This window comes from Podarcis liolepis (assembly GCF_965112155.1).
Source record: "Podarcis liolepis genome assembly, chromosome: 15".
Lineage (NCBI taxonomy): Eukaryota > Metazoa > Chordata > Lepidosauria > Squamata > Lacertidae > Podarcis > Podarcis liolepis.
The window spans coordinates 43479382-43501833 of NC_139566.1; the positions used below are offsets into that span (position 1 = coordinate 43479382).

The following is a 22452-nucleotide window of genomic DNA, read 5'->3' on the forward strand; positions in this document are numbered from 1 at the left end:
GCTTCTCACTTTTTATTTTCAGTCATGACCTACTTCTTGAATTTCTGAATAAATGCACACAATTGTGTGTGGTGTAGCACTCTGGAAATGGCTTTGCAGTTCTCTGGTCTGTGTAGGAACCAACCAGTCATGCAGGCACATAGGCAAAATGAGGTGTTTTTTTTTTTTTTGTATCGTAGGCCTTATTGACATATCTAAGCAAAGAAGACCCCAGGTCTGAATGGCATCCATCCAATTTTTTTAAAAGAACTCAGATGTGAAATTGCTGAACTTATAATAAATTTCTAACAAATTTTTTTAACTTGCCCCCTGCCCTGCCTCCCTTCTTCGTTCTTCCTTTTCTCAGCTTGTACTTTTATTTCTTTCCCCTGTCTCTTGCTCCATTTCTGTTTCCCTCCTGTCCCTCCTGCCATATCTTTGGAAAATCTGATGGGTAATTCTAGATTGCAATTGTTGATAATGGATGGGCAGGCATGTTTCCCCAGTCCTGCTTACATGCCTGTCAAGGCACCAGCATGATCCCTGTAAACAGTCTTACCTCCTGTCAATTTGTCCCTTTCTATTTCAGAAAACCATAAAGCGGGAGGTTTATAACCTGTATTATCACATGGCTATGAACAACATCCCAGAAGACTTTGTGGAGACTGACATGGTGTATTTTCTCAGAGACACTGCAGGTATTTTACATGGAAGGAAGGCTAAGAAAGGAAGTTATGGTTAATAATAGATTAGGTTCTTTCCAGATGGATCCTATGAGATCTTGATCCACCTTTGAAACCTTCTGTTTTCAACCTGAGGAGCTCAAGATTTCAAAGAATATTTCAACAATATTTCAGAAGAAAAGTGGGTGTGATTTTGCTTAAAGGTGTCAATACGTTTTATATTGCGTTTGTGGTATGGTCTGCCCAGGGGTGTAGGAAGAGGGGCAGTGGGGGCGGACCGCCCCAGGTGCCCTCAATGAGGGGGGTGACATTCCCAAGCCTACCCTGAGCCATTGGGATAAGGGGGGAGCTGTGCCACTTTGCCGACGACATTCCCCCCTTCCCCCTTCGTTTTGACAGCTTGGAGGAGGCTTGGGAGTCATGGGCGGGCAGTGCACTGAATATGGGCGGCTCGCTCCACCCCCAGCGGCAGGGCATGCGTGCCACTCTGGGCACGTGAGCGGCTGTCCCGCGCCTGGGAGGGCACCCTCCGTGCCACTCCCCCCTTGGGAGCATGCCCGCCCTGGGCAGCGTGGGCATATGCTCCGCCGCTGGGTCTGCCCATTGTTCAGTCCCTTTTCAGTTCTTACCAGCCACACTTGATAAATGATTATTCCTCTGTCATTTCATCTCCTGTACAAAACATCCATTTTTTCAGTCCTGCCAGCCCTTATCAAATATAATAATTATTACAAGAATAAAACCAACAAAATGATTTATTTTTATTAACACAGTATAACTGGTGGAGGTGTATCACATCAGCAAGAAATACAGGTCTCTGCTCCAACACGTTTCTGGTTTTGAGGTTGAATGAAGGAGGGAGAGGCCAGGGTAAGAAGGGATAAAGATGGGAGCCAAGGCAAAGACACCTAACAACTGCTCCTCATGAGCCTCAGCTAGGAGAAACTTTCATATACAAATACATATCTACATCCCAGCTCCTAGAAATCAGGGATTCTAATTAATTACTTTGGGTTTTTTTAAAGGCTTTTTGTTGCTGCTGTTATTTAAGGTTTGAGGACGAGAAATTCTTGTGTGGCTACAGCTAATCATCCAGCAATCCAGCATTAGATCAGGAGTGGGGAACATTTGGCCCACCAGATGTTTCTTCACTACAATTTCTATTAGCTTTCCAGCCAGCATAGCTGGGAGTTATAGCTCCCCAACATCTGGAGGGCCAAAGGTTCCTTACACTTGCATTAGATTCTGATCATCTGCCACAATAGATAACACCAGATCTGTGTTATATGTTATTTTATAGGTCAGAGAACCCTGATTCCAATGTGTAAAGTCAGAATCCTACCTAGTTAGCCTATTGATATATGATTTCCAAAGGGTAGTTTGTGAACCATGAGCAGACCATTCTTTTCCTGAGTGTGTGCCTATGGTGGTATGTAATCTAAAGACTGGATCAGAAAGTTTATCTTCATTCCAAGTAGCACCGGCTGCAGATTTATAATTCCCTGCAGTAAAAAATTAAAACATTAAAAATTAATGAGATAATATTGGAACAGCTGCTTCTTAAAAGTTTGTCAATGAAAGAATGAACACAAGCAAGAATGTATGCCAGTGGATTCATTACAGGTGACTACGCCTGTGTGGGAACTAGAGTACTGCGAATAGGTACTGATAAACCAGGCATTCTGCTCCGAAGTTTGCTAAAGTTGTCACTGTTTGTAAAATGGAGATCTATGGAAAAGAATAAATACATGGGTTGTTTGTTTGTTTTTAAAATAGGAACCAGTGTGCTAGTGAAGGCCTAACAATGTATTATGTAGTAGTTGTTGCTGTTTCTTTATTAATTACAGGTGTGAGGTGCCTCAATTTTTATTTAACCTTCTTCCCCCCCCCCCACAATCTTGTACTGTAGTTAGACTTTGAGTAAAAAGCTCTCATTACCACCAGTGGAAGAGCTACACACTTTCCTAGGCATGTAGATGATCTTTGAGTGCATTCCTATAAATAGTTGTACAGTATTAAGTTGTTGGAAACAATCCTGAGTTCATAACACTAGACATGCAGATTAAATTATTTTTTATAAATAAAACAAACAAACAAATAATATGCCTGCCCTTGGGGAGTTGGCATACTAGGCTAGCTGGTTTTCTGTGTGCAGAAAGGAAAGCTCACCTGCTGTTTTTGGATGTAGTAGTGTCCCAGAAGGCACATGATCTTCCTGAACTTATTGGGAGTGTTGGGTTAGAATATTTCTTTAAACAAATCCTTGCCTTCTTTTGCTGCTTAGAAACCGTTAGTGAACCTAATGACTTGACTGAAGCGAAGGACGTCCTGCCGGAAGTACTGGAGTACGGCATACTGAATGGCCATACCCTCATGATGCTGAAGCAGCTTTTTGCACTGGTGAATGTTTTTGTTTGTTTTTAAATTTCTTTTTCAAAAATAGCTCCCCCACCCCTGAGACCGAGGTGCTGCAAACTCAGTGATTTTGAGTCCACAGGTTTTCTACAGAATTTAATGACTATTTATACAGAATCATAGAAAATGCATGTGATAACAGAAATCACTCTAGCTGTGAGGTAAAGGTAGTGGTTTCAAGAGAAGGAATAGCTGAATAAACAATTATCATTCTGCATTCATCAGTCATAGCACATTATTAGTGTGGTGTGACAGCAATGGGGAAAATGCTTGCTATAGACCAGGGATGCCAATATGATTAAAAAGGGGGGAGCAGGTAAGCTCTGCCCCACATAATTGATTAGAAGATGTGGCCATTTGAATGGCAATGCCCATCAACTTTGGGGCCCAGCCCCCTGAAATATTTTATTGGGGGGGGGGCGAAGGGACCTCGGCCCCTAGGAGTTGGCTCCTGTGCTATAGACACTCCCTTCAAACCTCATACAGCTGCTACCACAACAAAATTTGAATATATTTCTGGTGACTACCTTATCAGCAACTCATTTTAGTGAACTACCATTTTTAGATGTAATTCAAAACTTGTAAGTTGGATATTAGCCCAAGCAGTCAGGAGTGGGTTTGAGAGTGAGTGACTCCAAGGTAAAGGTTTATAATAATTTAACCTTCATTTAAAAAAAAACAGACCAGAGTTTACATAGCATTTAAAGTAGAAAAGCCTCCCAGATGATGGCATGTAGCTTTCTATGCTAACTGGTCTGTGTTGTGTGTTTGACCAGTGGTGACCTCACCATACTTTGTTGCATAAAAAAAGTTTTTGGTTCAACCCATCACAAATGATGGAGAGAAACATATTGAGTCTCAGACAAAATAGCAAGAAGAAGCAGGAAGAGCCCATTATGGACTCCTCCCCCTCCTGACAGCTCTTTTATTCCAGGAAACTTCTCTTACGCAAAGAAAAATGCTGTTTCAAGTTCCAAGCTCCACTTTTTAATCAACAACAAGAAATGGTTTTATACAGAGAGGGAAAGACAGAGGCGTAGGAAGGGGGGGCGGTGGGGGCGGTCTGCCCCGGGTGTCATTGCCGAGGGGGGTGACATTCGGCATGTCACCGGCCCGCACCTCCCAAGCATACCCCGAGCCATCAATGTGTGTGTGTGGGGGGTGACATAAAAAATTCCACACCAGGTACCACCTGACCTTGCTACGCCTCTGTGGAGGGACAAACAGGGTAAAACCCTAAAGTGATTTTTTTAAAAAATAAACCTGTCAGGCACTTGAAGAAGAGGGAGAAAAAGGTGGGCCACTTCCCTGAAGAGAATAAGAAAGGGCCATCAGGATCCATAGTCTGAATATGTGTTTTTACGGGAGTGAAGTTAGGAAGAGCAGAGTTCATGGGGGGGGGGGACGACACCTTCCACTGACTGCATGCAGCCTAAGAAGACACCCTAGAGTTGCTTCTGTTGCACAAACTCTCCTGGAAATAAGCTCCACTGAACACAGTGGGACTATCTTCTGATACGTCTTAGACCTATATCAACAATGTTGGGCTAGCTGTCCCCTCTTCCTCCAGAGAAGATGGATTGTCATTACTTTCGCACATATCAGCAGCTATAACTGGATCCGGTGGCAACTAGGATTGCCTGAGGCAATAGCTTTCTAACTTTTTGCTTTTAACTGTTTCAAAGTTACAAATGAATTTAGCCATTATATTTTAAATGAAAGCAAATAGAAGACAGTTAAACAAAACATGCTTGTATTTTCAGGTCTTTCTGCCTGCAATGTGTCATAACCAATATGATATGGATGAGTCCATTCCTCACCCAGAACCAGAAAAGGCAGAAGGTGAAGATGCTCAGCCTGTTGTGAAGAAAAAAACATCACCAGAAGCATTAGACAGCTTGCATAGCCTAAGGAATGAGTTCTTGATGAATATGCAGAAATTCCTAAGCCACATTCAGAGAACCATACAGCAGATAGAAGGTAAGTCTCAGTCTGATCTTATGTGGGCTTCTTAAAGCACGACTGGTTGGGTGGTGTAAATGTGTGAAATGCAAAAATGAGTTTGTATCCAGTTTCAAAACCAGCTGTTGGACATTCAGGAAGATGGATTTTTGGTTGCATTCTAATCTTCCAGCACTGTTTGTGTAAAAATGGGCAGAGGTGCATTCTCCCTGTCCTTCACTCTCCTTTTTATATATTTTAATCTCTTCTCTGTATAAAGGGTGTGTTGGAGGAAATGCTTGTTAGTATCACCTAATTTCCCAGACATATCTGGAATACTGCAGTCGTAAGCTCAACAACTTTTCTGTCCGGATTTTCAGTCTTTGAAATATGGCAACCCTAGCTTCACCCAACTTTATTACCTTCACCTTTTCTCCATTCTTTGCTCTCTGGAGAAATTTAGAAGGTTCAAGAAGAGACTTGTCAGTATAATCTATAATGCCATGTCTTCTCTGCTTTCTGATGAAACCGACAAGCTAGGGAATATTCTTGTCTATTTCATTAATGATTGGGACATTTTTACTGTAGCTAATAATGTTTTCTTTCAACAGGGGAAATTAAGTTAGAAATGCCAACCATAAGCTTAGATGGTGATGTGAATGACCTTGCCAATGATCGGGATGTGGTTGATACATTGGAGGCACTTGCAGCCAATTGGCTCATGTTAATATCCTCAGCAGATGAAGAGCTTCTGAAAAAAGTCCCCCAGGTAATCTATTTCAGCATTCTGTTTTCCGAGTGGCCAGTTAGGTCTGCTGGGAAGCCCACAAGCAGGCAAGATGGTAGCACCCCTTCTCCTGTATCTGTTCCTAGCATCTGATATTCTGAGGTTTATTGTTTCTCTGTCTTATTTGTCTGAGGATGGGTTAACATAGAAAGGCAGGGAAACTATGTGGTTGTTTTTTAACCAGATGCTAATCCCTTGAGTTCCTCCTTCAGCTCTTTTCCCACTTTCAACCAGGACAGCAACACTTCCAAGCAGCTTCTCAGCATTTTCTACTTCCTTCTTTTATCTCAAATACATCAAGAACACACTCAGTATTGCTGCAGACTTTCTGAGCTGCCAGTTGGTAAACCCAGATGTTTATTTCACAGATAGTGTTTCAGAGCTTCTAGGAGTGCTTTGAAATTCCTGGACCTGTTGCATCTCCAGCAAATGCAAAGACACCCTGATTTATTGCCCCAAGTCACTCTTATATAGAACTCTAGCTTGTGCCAGGCTTCCTCAAAAGGGGAGGGTTTTCCCTCTTCTGCTTCTCTATGGTCCTGGCATGTAAAGGGGGACATCTTCTCAGCACTTTTCTGTCTACAGCTTGGTAACAGATGGAACTAGAGGAGGCGCTCACAGGACCAGCAGCTGGTTAAAAACCTATCATACAGTTTCCCTGCCATATTAGGCAATAGCGGGAGTTAACTAGGAGTAGGAGTAACATTTATACCCTGCGCTTCTGACTGGATTGACTGACTGGCATCCTAATGGATGTCTTGTTCAACCCAAACCACAAAGAACTTTCATGGTAAGTGCCTGAAGCTCCTTTCTAAATGTAGAGGTTCAGTTTACTTTTCATGGTTTATGGCCATTGACAGATCTATTTCATTTGCACAAATTATGTCTTGCAACTTAGGACAGCTAGCAAAGTAGTAAGATAAAGTAAAAATACAATAAAAACAGAAAAATAAAAACACACATATAAACTAACAAAGCAGTAATTGTCCAAATAGACAGTAAAAATAAAAAAACTGCTCTCGAGTTAATATTATCTGTTCTTAAAAGCTGATACCTAAATGATACTATCAAGTGGTCCAGTGGGCATTCCAAATTTGAAGAGCCATAGTTATACCTTTTCCAGCTCTATGACCTTCATTTTCTGGTTTTATTTCTTCCATTTTTGAAGTGAAATGACTAGAAGTGAATATGTCTGTATGTATTGTGTAGCTCAGGGTGGTCAGACACATGGCCTATTGGGTTGTATGTGGCCCTCGAGGCTATTTTTGGCGGCCCTCCAGCACTCCAGCCTCTACCTCTGCCAGGACAGCACAGCCAGGCTGGTGGCCTAAGGCAGGCTGCTGCTGCTCTTCTGCTGGAGGAGCTCTGTGGAGCCACCAGGCTGCGCTCTTGAGCCCACTTGGAGCATAGCTGTGTCCCCAGGGCTCCAGAGCACCAGAGCTCCCCAGGAAGAAAACAATGCAGAGAAGAAGTGTGGAGTGGGTAGATATCTGTGCATGTTTCAGTATGGAATACTTTGCTTTCTTTTTTGCAATACAGAGAAGTTTGCGCTTTGGGTGAGTGTCTGTGAACAAGTGTTTTCAAACATGAACTTCATAAAGTCCAAAACTTGAAACAATTTAGCAGACAATTCACTTGAGAGTTGCCTGTGGATGTCAACAATTAACCTCAAGGCCTTGATCAACTTATGAAGAATTCTCTAGCTCAAACATCTCATTGATGCCTGTGTTGTTAACAAAAGCGCATGCATCTGTTTTGTATTAAATCTGTGTAATCAATAAATATATTAAATTGTGTATTTAATTCAATATATTAATTTGTATTTAAATATTTATATTTAATTAAATACATTAATTGTGTATATTCAATAATATTAACTATATTGCAAACATTTTAATTTACGATATGGAAATTTAATTTTGTGTGTGGCCCCCAGGTTCTGTGTCAAAGGACTTTTGTGGCTCATTTGGTTTCAGAGGTTGGACCACCCTGTTGTAGTTGTTTTACTATACAGCTTGCTTCCCTGTGTGCAACCGGCTGGACACAAAAATGTTGCAGTATATGGGTCCATGGGAAAAACATCCTGCAGGCTTACTGATCAGAGTTTGTGTGATGTGTCTGCCTTTATTCCAAAGTACCTGGTCTCATCTTAGTTCCTTTCATCCTCAGGGGAATGGCCCACTAGCTGAGATTGACCTGTGGCGAGAGAGAAATGCTACGTTGAGTGCCCTCACTCAGCAGCTCAAACTGCCATTAGTCAAAAAGGTCTTGGAAGTGCTCACGGCGGCTAACATAGCAATTGTGGATAGCTTGCAGATAGTCATAAATGAGCTCTGCAAGCACCATGTGGAGGCAGTTGATAATGTGAGGTTCCTTTCTACTCTTGAACGACACCTAAAGGTAGGTTTTTATCAGCTGTATATGTAACATTCAGTAGCAGCAGGGCACTGTCCAACAATGTCCAAAGGTTTTGGATACAGAGTTCATAATTTTTTAACACCTCATGATAACTCATTTGTACATCACAGTAAGCCATAAAACATACTTTGCCATACATGCCCACTTTGCTGCTGTCTACTAGCAATGAGAGGAAAGAAGTCACATTCCTCTAGCTTGGTGTTATGAGCCAACCAGGGATTGTGGTTTGGCTCCCTCCAAACAAGCTATGGCGGCACACCAAGGTTTATTCTTGGCTTACTAGTCGTGCTTTGTTTAAGCAAAACAAACTACAATTCCTGGTTTGGATGTAATGCTAAGCTATGTGTGATGGGATGATTAGCTGCTTGTGCGTAAAATCGTGATCCCTCAGAGTTTGTGCAACTCCACAAACCTCTGTGTGTGACAGAGCTCCTCAGACATGTCTGCCCTAGTCACTTGCAGATTCCGACAGTGGTTGTTTTCGGAAGCGCTTCCAGCAAAGAAGCTCCTTAACGGAAAGACGTCTTCTGGACTCACGACGTGACAGCTTCCGGCGAGGAATGGGTCTCCCTATGGGAGCTTCTGACACCTCCCCGCTGTTCTCGCTGGACGTGTCCCTGAGCCCTCCCTCTTCCCTGCTAGTTCCTGCTTTAGCTGCTGCGTCTCTCTCCGCATTCATGAGACCTTCCTCCAGAGACCCATCTCTCCCCCTGCTGGTCCCTGCTTTCGCTGCTGATTCCCTCCCAGCCTCCGTGAGCCCTCTCCCCACCTGTTCCTCCGATGGCAGTTCCCTGACACTATGGTTCATTGTTTGCTGCCTCTGCATATTCATGGAGGAGCAAAGAGGGACTGCACAGTAAGCTAGGGTTAATGGCTTATTGCACAGTACAAACACAGCCAACAACACTCTATTATCATCTAGGAGCAATAGCAGCTGCTTCTTGTAGCAAAGGGCCTTTGTCTAAAATCATTGGTGCTACCAGGAACTGAATCTAGGGCCATTTGCTTGCAAACCATCTCATGTATCACCTCTAAAAAAACAACAACCTGGAGATGCAATTAAGAGTACCAACAGCTCCCCCCCTTTTATGTATTGGAATAGCCTGTGTCACTTTCTGGACAGAGTTTGTAAATAGTGACAACAGCATTAGAGACTCAGAATGGTGCAGCCAAGCAGCCCCAAGGCTGCTCAAATCCTTTAGGAGATGAAATAAGGAGACTTTCTTTCCCCCGAGTAGTGTTCCTGAACAGGTACCATCTTGGATATGTTTAATTAATTCAGTAGAGCCTTTCTGTTGGGGGCCCTTAGTGACCCTACTATGTACTCCCTACCTTTTCCCTTTTCATTTCTTTGGGCTGTACCTCATTTTTCCCCCCCAATATTTGCCATTGACTCAACAGAATTTAACACACGGCACTGGCTTCAACATTGTCTTGGATACAATTCCCTCACTGATGAATGCCTTGAGAATGGTGTGGATTATTTCACGGCACTACAACAAGGATGAAAGGATGATCCCCCTAATGGAAAGGATTGCCTGGGAGATCTCGGCAAGGGTCTGCAAGGTTGTGGATCTACGGACTTTGTTCAAGTATGTGGCATTTCCTTCTGTAAACTAAGCTAAAGTCTTGTTCTCAGGACCTTGCACCAGTTACTTTGCTCACCCAGGTTGAGTGCAACTCCCTGCAGATCAGGAGCCATCCTCAGGAATGTGTGCTGCAGTGTAAATCTGGTTTTTCATCACTTACCTGCCTCATCTCTAGACCACTGTTTAGAGTTACACCCACTGCATAGCACAACATGCCATTTTTTGTAGTGCCAGGGTCCAAAGGTTATTCGTTTCTATGATGAAAGGCAAGAAATACATTGAATCTTTTTGAGTGTTGAATATGGCTGTCTTTTCTTTTTGAATTTTGCATCAATTTTTTTGTGCTTTTTTATGGACTAATAGGGAAGACAGGCAGCTTGCAAAAACCAAAATGATAGAAGCCAGACGGACTCTTGAAATTTGGAAGGAGTCCTATTTTGACATCCGTGCCAAAATTGAAGCTTCAGGAAGAGACGCAAGATGGGAATTTGACAGGAAGCGTTTATTTGAAAAAACTGATTATATGGCCATAATCTGTCAAGACCTCTATAACATATTGCAGGTAAGAGCATGCATGAATTATTGAAGAATAGTGTTTTCTTTACATCATTGTTGAGCCCAGTCTAAGGTCTCCTAATGTGTGCTGGAGTTTCAAGACACACACAGAGCTCCAAAGACACACAGGCTTTCCTCACATCTTTTGAGAGCCAGTGTGGTGTAGTGGTTAAGAGCGGTCGTCTCGTAATCTGGTGAAGCGGGTTCGCGTCTCCGCTCTTCCACATGCAGCTGCTGGGTGACCTTGGGCCAGTCACACTTCTCTGAAGTCTCTCAGCCCCACTCACCTCACAGAGTGTTTGTTGTGGGGGAGGAAGGGAAAGGAGAATGTTAGCCGCTTTGAGACTCCTTAAAGGGAGTGAAAGGCGGGATATCAAATCCAAACTCTTCTTCTTCTTGCACAAGAGCAATGACATTCATTTACTCCTTGTGTGGACTCGGAATTTAAAATTTCACTTTAACAAAGCATCAAGGAGAGCTGGTGTTTTTTGTTTTGTTCTTTATTAGATCACTGATGGGTTTGTCCCTCTGAGTTCCTACAAGCGAGATATAAATTTAATAAAATAAATGAATAAATTGGCCAAAACTGATGGCTGGAGTCTGGACTCCATCTGCAGCAAAATGAGGTGCTGTAAGGCTCAGGTGATAGAATAACTTCAGACTGCAGGGGGGAAATCACATTTCTTAATATTTCCCTACATGAGAAACTCCCTGCAACACCACCCCAAACATCTGAACACTGGCTTCCATTCGTTTCACTGTCCAATATTGGCTTCTCTCTTGAAACATGTTTTATTGGGCCACAACTTTGCTGGCCTCTGGAATAGCTGCAATATACTCTCTTGCATTGCCCTATGTGAGGGTTTGATTAGCTGCTTGTGCGTGAAAACGTGCTCCCTCAGAGTTTGTGCGACCCCACAAACCTCCGTGTGTGACGGAGCTCCTCAGACATGTCTGCTCTAGTCACTAGTAGAGTCCGACAGTGGCTGTCTGCGGAAGCGTTTCCAGCAAAGAAGTTCCTTAACGGAAACGCGTCTCCTGGACTCACGGCGTGACAGTTTCCTGCGAGGTGTGGGTCTCCCTATGGGAGACTCCGATACCTCCCCACTGTTCTCGCTGGAAGCCTCCCTGAGCCCTCCCTCCTGCTCGCATTCCCTCAGAGACCCACTCCTCCCCCTGCTGGTCCCTGCTTCAGCAGTTGAGTCTCTTTCATCCTGCCTGAGTCCCTCCACCACCTGATGCTCTGATGGCAGTTCCCTGACATCCACCTCCCCTCCAGGGCCCCCCTCACCCCCTCCCAATTCCTCCCCCCTGGGAGGTGAAGGGCTAAAACCCCGAAACGAATCTTCCTCATCTTCTGACGTCTCGAACAATTCTCTCCATCGATCGTCGTCCTGGCCAGCTGAATCCTCCTCCTCTTCCGAATCTGGGAACCCCTCCAACTCCTCTTCCTCGTCGGTGGTGGCAAAGTATTCCCTTCGGAACCTCGCTACAGGCTGAGGTTTACGTGGGAACCTCTGATGAAAAGTCTCTATTAAAACCTCGTCATTGACATCCTCTGCCCTAACCCAGGTGTTTTCCGACTCCGGTTCCCCTTCCCACATTACCAAATACTCTACTTGATCTCCCTTCCACCTGGAATCGAGGATCTCCGCTACATGGTAGCTGTGTTCCTTCTCCTCCATTGCTGGTCCCCTAGTGACCCTCCCCTCACTGTCTCCTCTATACGGTGACAGCAACGACCTGTGAAAAACTGGGTGCAGCTTCATGTGGTTCGGTAACCGGAGCCTGAAAGCCACTGGATTGACCTGCTGTATGACTTCAAACGGACCCAGCCTTTTGGGTCTTAATTTCTTACAACCTCCTTTGAATGGCAACCCTTGGGTTGACAGCCACACCTGGTCCCCCACCCTGATGCTTTCACCTTCCCTTCTGTTTTTGTCTGCCTGCCTCTTATATTCCTCCTTAGCCCTGTTTAAATTGAGTTGGAGCTGGCGATGGATCGCTTCCATTTCTTCCACGAACTGTTCTGCAGCTGGAACGCTCCAGTTCTCCCCCTCCCCCCCTGGGAAGGCTCTGGGATGGCACCCGTGATTAGCCAAAAAGGGGCTCATCCCCGTGGACACGTTCTCTGCATTGTTGTAGGCAAATTCTGCCAACGCCAACTTCTCCACCCAATCATTCTCTCTGTCATTAACATAACACCTCAAATATTGTTGGAGAACCCCATTTGCTCTTTCCGCCTGCCCGTTGGTTTCAGGATGACGGGCCGTCGAGAAATTAACCTCTACATGCAGTAAGCTCATGAGCTTCCTCCAGAACCTGGAAGTAAATTGTTTCCCTCGGTCTGAAACCACCCTCAAGGGGGCGCCATGCAACCTAAACACATTCTCTACAAACAATTTGGCGGTTTCTTCTGCTGTAACCGCATGTGAGCAGGCTATGAAGTGGGCCATTTTAGTTAACAGGTCTACTACAACCATGATGGCTGTTTTCCCTCTAGACCTTGGCAGATCAGTCATGAAATCTATTGCCACTGCTTCCCACGGTCTCTCAGGTGTGGGCAGTGGTTCTAATAAACCAGCCGGCGCCTGCCTCTCCCCCTTGGCTCTTTGGCATTGTTCACACCCTCTCACATACTCCCACACATCTTCCCTGACCTTGGGCCACCAAAATTCCCTGGTAACCAGCCACATGGTTTTGTGTTGCCCAAAGTGCCCTGCTGTGGGGCTATCGTGCAGCTGCTTGAGTACCTTCTCCCTCAATTCCCCTTCAGGTATATATAACGCTCCCTTATAATACAATGCCCCATTTCTCTCCTCAAAACCACCGGATTTGTCTTCCTCCCCTCTGAGATCCCTGAGTTTCCCCTGGGCGTATGCATCCTGCACCGTACCCTCTACCAATTCCCTTTGCCCCACCAAAGTCGCCCCACACACCCAGCGGTCCTCTGGAATGATATGGGTTTCTTCGGGTGCTCCCTCCCCCTCCAAATATTCAGGTTTGCGTGAGAGAGCGTCCGCCCTAACATTCTCTGGGCCTGGCACATAACAAATCTCAAAGTTAAATTTGGAGAACTCTTGGGCCCATCTCAACTGCCTTTGGTTGAGCACTCGCGCCGTTCTCCAGTACTCTAGATTTTTATGGTCCGTGCACACTTGCACTTTATGTTGTGCACCAACTAGCAGATGCCTCCATCTCCGGAACGCCTCATGAATAGCAAGCAGTTCTCGGTCGTACACCGTGTAGTTCCTCTCGGATTTGTTCAGCTTCCGCGAGAAGAAGGCACACGGACGCCACTCTGACTCCTCCTTCCCCGGCTGCAGAAGAAGCACCGCCCCTATGGCTCTGTCAGATGCGTCTGTTTCAACCCTTAGCTTCTTTCGTAAATCCACATGCAGAAGTTGTTCTTCAGAGGCGAAGGCCCTTTTCAGTTCCTCAAACGCTCGCTCCGCCTCCGCCGTCCATACAAACTTCTTTTTACTGCTGAGACAGTCAGTGATGGGCGCCGTCAGATGGGCGAAGTTGCGGATGAACTTACGATAAAAGTTTCCAAACCCTAGGAACCTCTGCACATCCTTCTTGGTTTTGGGTGTTTTCCATTCCAGCACTGCCTGTACCTTGCCGGGATCCATGGCCAATCCCTTGTCTGACAGGCGGTACCCCAGGAATTCCACCTCCTTGGTATGGAACCGACACTCCTCCAGTTTGACCCACAGCCTGTTGGCTTGCAGTCTGCTCAACACTTCTCTGACGTCTCTCACATGTTGCGCCTCATTCTCAGAATACACCAACACATCATCTAGAAAGGCAACGCAATTCTTGTAGAGCAAAGGGCCCAGCACGTGGTTCATAAAAGATTGAAAACACGCGGAGCCTGCTTGTAATCCAAATGGCATAACGAGGTATTCAAACGCCCCCAAAGGGGTAAACATGGTGGTTTTCCATTCATCCCCTTTCCTTATGCGTATCAGGTTGTACGCCCCCCTTAGATCCAGCTTTGTGAAAATCTTTCCCTTCCTCACCCTGGTCAAAATATCATCAATTCTGGGCATAGGGAACGCCACCGGTTCAGTCACTGCATTCAGCCGCCTAAAATCACATACAAGTCTCGGCTTGTCCGCATTTTTTTTGTCCACAAAGAACACTGGGCTCCCCCCTGCTGCTTTGGACTCTCTGATGAAGCCTCTCTTCAGGTTCTTGTCAATGAACCCTCGCAACTCCTGCATTTCCCTGTCTGACATGGCATACAACTTGCCCACGGGAAGCTGTGCTCCTGGGAGTAAATTGATCTGACAATCAAAGGGTCTATGAGGTGGTAGTTGGTCAGCTTCCTTCTCGCTGAACACGTCGCTGAGATCTGCATACTGTGGTGGTACCTTCACCTTCCCCATTACTTCAGTCCCTGCTAGGGTGGCTTGGGCCCCTGCTGAACCCTTCTCCCCTTTGCAGTGTTCTAGGCAATGTGCTGAACCAAAGGACACCACTCTTTGATGCCAGCCAACCAGCGGATCATGTAGAGCTAGCCAGCTCATTCCCAAAATAATGGGAGCGCCTCCCAGGGTGGCCACATTAAACGCTATCAGTTCTGTGTGCCTTGCCACCCTCATTATCATTGGGACAGTCTGCAAGCGGACTCCTCCTCCCAACAACTCCCTGCCATCAATCGTGGTCACCTGCAGGGGGTTGCTTAAAGGGATGGTCTGTATCTGGTGTTCAGCAGCAAACTCCTTGCTCATAAAATTGCAGGAGCTGCCTGAGTCCAATAGCGCCTTTATTTTTAGGGGGTGCCCATTCTGCAGCTCTAGCGACACTTCAATCACTAGAGCAGGTCGAGGAGCTTCTGGCACGGGCACTTTCACTGCTCTTTGGCCTGGCTGCAGTGCCCCAATTGTGGCAACCAGGCGTTGGCTTTTACCTGCTCCGCTCCCCCTTCTTCTCCCCCCTCAACAGCTCCCACCATCCCTTGCCATTCCTTCCTCTGGGGGCAGACTCTGGCAAAGTGGCCTGGCTGTTGGCAGAGATAGCATTTCCGGGGGCCCTTTCCCTCCTTCTTAGCTCCCTCGCTGGTTTTTGAAAATGCGCGCGCGCGCGCTGTTCCGATTTCCATCGGCTCTGCCGGCGGGAAAGCTGGCTCAGGAATGTCTGGAATGCGGAACTCCTTCCAACGTTCCCCTCTCCCTTCCCGCCTCTCCAAGGCTCTTGCCTCCTGCCGCGCTCCTATGGTCAGCGCAGATTTGGTCAGCTGATCCATAGACTCCGCCCTGGGGCTCCGTGCCAGCTCGTCTTTCACCCCCGAAGAAAGACCTTCTTCAAATAGCATTTGAACGGGTGCCGCCGATAAATCCCAACTCAGTCTGTGAATCAGCATGGTAAACTCAGTCCAATATTCACGGACAGATCGACTTCCCTGCTTACAAGCCATTAGCTGTCTGCGCACCACCCCTTCCTCAATATCGCTGGAAAACATGATATCCATTGCACGAAAGAACTTCATTGTGTCCTTTAGTATGTCATTGTGCGTTGCCATTAGGGGTCGAACCCAGTCTCTAGCCCCTTTCTCAAGATGCCCAATTACAAAAGCAACTCGCGATTCCTCATCAGGGAACTCATCGAACTGCACATTAAGGGCATATTGCATCTCTGTCCTAAAAGCATGGTAGTCCTTGGGGTCCCCCCCAAATTTCTGCACCAATCCTGGTACCTTTCTGGGGAATTGCGTGGCTCTCCCCTTCTTGTCTGCATCCTGAGCCCTTCTCTCCTCCAACCTCGCCGTCTGCAGGGCCAGTTGAACCTCCAACGCTCGGTATCTATCTTCCAAGCTTGGACCAGCTCCAGCCCCCGCTCCTCCGGTTCCGGTTGGTTCGCTCATGATGCCTTCTCTTGCACAGGCAGCGTACAAAGACTGTCGGACTGCTGTGAGGGTTTGATTAGCTGCTTGTGCGTGAAAACGTGCTCCCTCAGAGTTTGTGCGACCCCACAAACCTCCGTGTGTGACGGAGCTCCTCAGACATGTCTGCTCTAGTCACTAGTAGAGTCCGACAGTGGCTGTCTGCGGAAGCGTTTCCAGCAAAGAAGTTCCTTAACGGAAACGCGTCTCCTGGACTCACGGCGTGACAGTTTCCTGCGAGGTGTGGGTCTCCCTATGGGAGACTCCGATACCTCCCCACTGTTCTCGCTGGAAGCCTCCCTGAGCCCTCCCTCCTGCTCGCATTCCCTCAGAGACCCACTCCTCCCCCTGCTGGTCCCTGCTTCAGCAGTTGAGTCTCTTTCATCCTGCCTGAGTCCCTCCACCACCTGATGCTCTGATGGCAGTTCCCTGACACCCTACATATGTCCATGTACTTGCTTTGGTCTGCAGAATTGCTACAATTACAGGTGCTACGTAATACTCATTCTCTACTTGCAATAAATTGATCTATTAGTTTGGCAGCCCCTACACTTTGGAACTCCCTGCCTGTTGACATGCAGCAGGCTCTTTTGCCATACTCCTTTTGGTGCCTGCTTAATCCATCTTTGTGTGCTGGCAAGACAACCCAGAAATGTAGAGTGTTGACATATGTTTTAATCCCTTTTTAGCTTACTGTTTATTTTAATTATCTTCTGTTTTTTTAAAAGAGTGAATCACTTTACAGGTTTTATTACAATCAAAAGGTATATAAATTTTGTTAAATGAAGTGCATTTGTTATTATCTAATCCGTACTTCCTTTTTGTTGTCATAAATATACTTGTGCATTCCTCTCCCACCTTCTTTTCCCTTGTATCCCATCCCCTTCTTCTCCTTTTCTTCATTACATAGTTTTAAAAAAATCAATAAAAACATTTCATACAGTTTGTAAGGATGCAATTTTTTTAAAAAAATCATGCGCACACAAACAAAAAAACCCTCCATAGAAGCAGAAAAGGAGCCCAGCAGGCAAAAAGGATAGGCTAGTTTCTGTTTGCAGTAAGTTTTTTTCTTTGCTTGGGAGAGTGCTATTCCTTACCTGTTGGCTGAGGTGATACAATTCATTCAGTCACCACTTTCTGCATCGTGTATAGACCTAGCTAGACCTGTGCCTGTGCTTCAGGATCATTTGTCTTGCTGCTGAAACAACTTCTTAGTTACTTCAAGTGACAATTTCACAGCACTCAGACAGTTTTTGTCAGCTGCTTGATGGCCGATCCTTAACCAGAAACTCTCTGGGTTTCTTGTCTGGCTTCTCAGACTAGCTCAGTTCCCATCTTCCTTTCTGGGAAAAATAAAGCACAGATTGAAAGCCACTAGAAATTATATCTGCCTACACATCAGCTTTTTTTGTACCCTGATAGGTTATGGAAGAGTTTTACAACATCTTTGGTCCTGAACTGAAAGCTGTCACTGGGGACCCAAAGCGCATTGATGAAGTCTTGCGACGAGTTGACGGTCTTGTCAGTCCTATGGAGGTTCTGACCTTTGAGCCTTTCAACATCAGATGTGCAACTCAATGGAAGATAGTTATGGAGGAATTTAAAATGGAAGTTTTGGTAAGGAGCAGAAGCTTTGATTTGTATTTTTCTAGCTACTCACTAGAACTTCTTGTCTCCCTGCTAGAACCCCTGAACAATAAGAATTTGACCTACAAGCCCCTTCAGTCCTTCTATGAAGTGATCTGTGAAAGAGCAGTTTGCATTTAGTATGGCGTTTGGAAGCCTGAGCGGTTGTTTTATTGCGTTAGGACTGCCTGCCATGCCTGCCATTGATAAATGAGAATGCCCCCCTTGTTAACTTCCCTTTCTTAATTTTTAGGATATAGAAAAAGAAGCAAAGAGCTTCATTGATGATTCTTTTAAGACTCTTCGTTCAGCAGAAGCTGCTTTTGACATGCTCTTAAACTTCAAACACATCCGCTCTCGAGAGGCCATTAATAAGCAGATGATGATGAAATTCAATGACATTTTGGCACAGTATTGTAAAGAGGTATTTGCTGTTCCTTTCCAGCCATGACTCCTTAGATCTTTTGGTGCCCTTTGTGAAATAGCATCTCACCTCAAAGTTTTATGCAGGAGCTGCTGAGACTGGTGACTCCCTTCTTATTCCCTATCCTGCCTTGCATGTTAAGCAGTAGCACTTCTCTCCCCGGGTAAGCACCAGCTACCTGCTGTGTTGGGAAGCTGGGAAACAACAGAGCCCCACCCAAGCTGCTTCGCATCAACAGCCACGGATGTTGAGGCCTCCTTTCTCATAGCTGCATCAATCTTAAGGACTCCCCCAGTGGTGAGACTGGTCTTGATACCATAATAATTAACAACAGGGGTGACTTTCCTGGATTTCTTTGCTCACAGGGAAGTAGTCATCCTTTGTTTGCTTGTTTAAAAATCACATTAAAGCACTTCTTAAAAACTAGTAATAAGAGCCTATGAGTGAGTGGTATCTCTTGTTGATATAGATGGCATAGGCACAATTCAAATAGGCACTGAGACACTCAAGCAACTACACACACCTATCAAAATGCTCTGGGACTCTGTCGGGGGGGGGGGAGTCTTGTTTCTCTACTAAGTAACTGAGGGGTTGCATTTTGGGACAAGACAGTTCCTCTGCAGCAACAGCATGGCACAAAAACTTCTGAAGATGGTGATTCCCCCCAGATCTTTCTCAGAGCTTAAAAAGCCTCAAAAAATGTGGGCTTTTATATAGATAGTGGATGGGAAATGGTCAGTTCTATTAACAGAATTTTGAAATCCCTTGGGCCTAGGTTATATATTGTAAGGTACTGGGAGGGTGTCTGAAACAAACATATCCAGTAGTTAGACTCTGCCACCTTAACTCCTGCCCCACCAGTGCTCAGCTACCACTGAAAACTGGGCAGAGTGAGCTCTAGGCTCTGTAGGTACCCTCCAAACTGCAGTTCTAGCTAGTCCGTGTCCACCAGGCTCAGTGCTTGCACTTCAGTCTGAGCAACTAGCCTCTAGGTTGAGGACACTAGGTTCTGGTTCCCTTTCCCTAACTGCTAGCTTGGATTTTGCTCCCTGCCTAGCTTTGTCTACTCACCTGACTTTGGCCCTCCTGGTCTTTGTTTGATGTTCTGGGACTTGTCCCAGCCTGTTTTGGACATGCAGCTACTTCTGACCCCATTTGGATTATGAGGTGACTCCCTCACTTCCTGGATCTTGGCTGCCTGAAGCCTGAGCCTACTGAAATCTGACATGTAGCATCTTTAGATGTTGCTAATGATGAAACAAAGAATTTTGCCTAGTAAAATGATAAATATCTTTTTTTAATTCACAGGTTGAGATAGTTAACAACATATTCGTCAGTAACCTTTCCAACCCACCTTTATGCAAAAACCACCCTCCAGTGGCAGGAGCAATTTACTGGGCACGAACTCTTTTCTACCGTATAAAGCACACCATTGTTCGATTCCAAGAAGTAGAGGAGCTGCTGGCTAGTGAGCGTGGAAAGGAGGTGGGCTGGAGTTTTGTTACTAGTGAATAATAATGCACATTAGTATATATCAGAAACAGCATTTCAGTGAACTGGGAAGTTCAAAGTACATTGTTTTGGGATGGGAAGTTGCTGAATAACATTCTTGTTTTCATTTTTCAATATTGTTCTGTAAGCTGCTCTGGGATTTGCTTTGGGATGTAGAGCAAGACAGAAGAATGTTCAATGAATAAAAATGAAAAGATGAACTGCAGAAAGTAAAAGCTCTCTTGTCTGACCTGGGGTATTTTAGGTGAAACAAAAATATCTTGAAGTGGCAAAGAGAATGAAAGAATATGAAGATTTGAAATATGACCAGTGGAGAGAGAACACAGAAGATAAGCTCCCTATTCTATTGAAAAAAACTCTCCTTGCTAAAGTTCATCCTTCTGGAGCTATTATTCAGGCTAATCCAGAGACCCGTGAGCAGGTGGCTATAATTTTTTTCTTATTCCAGCCCTTTGCATATCCTTGGGAAGATAAGGATCTTGCATAATAATTTTCAGTTTAATAAATTTCTGTTTCTATTTGGCAACATTTCTTTCCCCTTTTGGTTTATGTTTTGACACATCGTCCTCCTTTCCGTGGTGGTTGATCTTCTGGGATGTAGAGTCCACGTACTGAAGAGATGGACACTGGAGAGAAAACTACTCGTTTCACAGTTAACTTTTCTCCCAAGCTTCGAGAGATAATCAATGAAACAAAATATATGGAACAACTTGGATTTCCAGTGCCTGAAATAGCCAGGAATGTGGCCCTTCAGGAGGACAAATTGCTTAGGTAAGGATATCATGTGAATCTGCTCTTGTCAGAGTACATGGCAAGGGTGAAGCTGTTGGTTCTCCTTCATTGGTGGAGAGCATTCTGTTGCAAATCATTCCTCCTGTTTCCTCTGGTAGAGTCAAGCAAATCGGTAGACTTTGTTGCTTCAATTGGTGGAAAGCCCTTTCAGTTCTGGTCCTGCCTGCTCAGTGCTCACAGGCTTTTAGAGAGGAGATTTCCTCCATCTTTGTGTTTTTGGCTTGCTGCTTGCTCAACTCAGTAGCAGGTTGGTCTTGGCAGGAAAGGCAGAGATTCACCTCTTTGATGCTTTCAACTGTTGTTCAAAGGGCAGGACTGGCCCTACTACTAGGCAGCGTGGGCGTCTGCCTTGGGCAGCTGGTTCTGATGCATTATTTGTTATTGTTCGTATTTATCAATCACCTTCCAATTAAGTTCCAAGGCAATGTACGAACTATAATTAAAAAAAAGAAGTCTAAAAATGGCATGAGGAAAAACCAGAAGGCAAATTTAAAAACAAAACAAAGTTGACACCCATGACATTTTCTGTCCAGCTGAGAAAGCCCATGGAACAAAAAAAGTATTCAACTGTTTCTAGAAAGTGCAGATTGTGACTTGGCAGGAACGCTAACCTACAGAATAGGGGCAGCCACACTGAAAGCCCTGCTCCAAATTACTGTGGAGCAGGCTTCTGGTATCTTTCCAACTGGAAGGAAAGAGACCTATGGGATATAGAAGGGATAAGGTCATCACTCAGTGTGGGGCACCATCATATCCTTCAACTCAGGCAGCAAAATATATTGGGCTTGCCCTGTTGAAGAAGTAATAATAGCTGCTCCCAACTGTCACCAGAAAGGAAAAGATGGCTAAGTACTGCACACAATATAATGTCCTTAAGAGTCACTGAGAATTTTCAAGGGGCAAGGTAGCTTCCAAGGCCACTTATGAAAATGAAGGGCTGAGTAGAACTTGGTCAGGTAGCATACACTGCACATGGAATGATGATGATGATGATGATGATGATGATGCACATATGAATGGGTTGCTCCAGCTACTCTGGGGAGATTCCAACAGAGTATAAAAAACATAATGAAACATCAAACATTAAAAACTTCCTGATACAGGACTGGCTTCAGTTTTCTTCTGGAAGCCATATAGTAGTTTATCTCTTGGACATTTGATGAGAGGGTGTTCCACAAGGCAGGCTTTCTTGGTAGTTTGGTGAACAATTTGAAGATTTCTCTTTTTGATTACATTTGTCCCAGATCTTGGGATGGGGGTTGTCCTCCCATTAAAAGGGATACAGGTAAAGGTAAAGGTACCCCTGCCTGTACGGGCCAGTCGTGTCCGACTCTGGGGTTGCGCGCCCATCTTGCTTAAGAGGCCGGGGGCCAGCGCTGTCCGAAGACACTTCCGGGTCATGTGGCCAGCGTGACATGCTGCATCTGGCGAGCCAGAGCAGCACACGGAAACGCCTTTTACCTTCCCACTAGTAAGCGGTCCCTATTTATCTACTTGCACCCGAGGGTGCTTTCGAACTGCTAGGTTGGCAGGCGCTGGGACCGAGCAACGGGAGTGCACTCCGCCGCGGGGATTCGAACTGCCGACCTGACAATCGGCAAGTCCTAGGCGCTGAGGTTTTACCCACAGCGCCACCTGCATCCCTAAAAGGGATACAGTATATTATTAATTTGCATGGACCTGCCTACTGGAAGAAGTGGAAGGAGCAGCTAACACCAGAAAACACTTCATTGATCAGAATAAGTCTTCATGGTAAATCCAGTGTGTTCCTTTCCTATGACATTTTGTAGCATTTTTTTGCCACACACGGGCTGTTATTTCACTCTGAAGGAGATGGAGAG

General features: G+C 45.3%; 1 protein-coding gene across 2 annotated transcripts in view; it reads left to right on the plus strand.

The window, feature by feature from the left end:
- The window catches only part of DNAH10 (dynein axonemal heavy chain 10), a 123301-nt gene that overhangs the window by 3934 nt on the left and 96915 nt on the right, over nucleotides 1-22452 (plus strand). For both annotated transcript variants that reach the window (XM_083476578.1, XM_083476579.1), the window contains 12 exons: nucleotides 569-677; nucleotides 2947-3062; nucleotides 4841-5057; nucleotides 5630-5787; nucleotides 7975-8205; nucleotides 9625-9815; nucleotides 10176-10374; nucleotides 17680-17874; nucleotides 18137-18307; nucleotides 19616-19792; nucleotides 20064-20240; nucleotides 20421-20590. In XM_083476578.1, coding sequence (XP_083332704.1) covers nucleotides 569-677; nucleotides 2947-3062; nucleotides 4841-5057; nucleotides 5630-5787; nucleotides 7975-8205; nucleotides 9625-9815; nucleotides 10176-10374; nucleotides 17680-17874; nucleotides 18137-18307; nucleotides 19616-19792; nucleotides 20064-20240; nucleotides 20421-20590 — 2111 coding nt within the window. The remainder of the gene's footprint in view (nucleotides 1-568; nucleotides 678-2946; nucleotides 3063-4840; nucleotides 5058-5629; nucleotides 5788-7974; nucleotides 8206-9624; nucleotides 9816-10175; nucleotides 10375-17679; nucleotides 17875-18136; nucleotides 18308-19615; nucleotides 19793-20063; nucleotides 20241-20420; nucleotides 20591-22452) is intronic.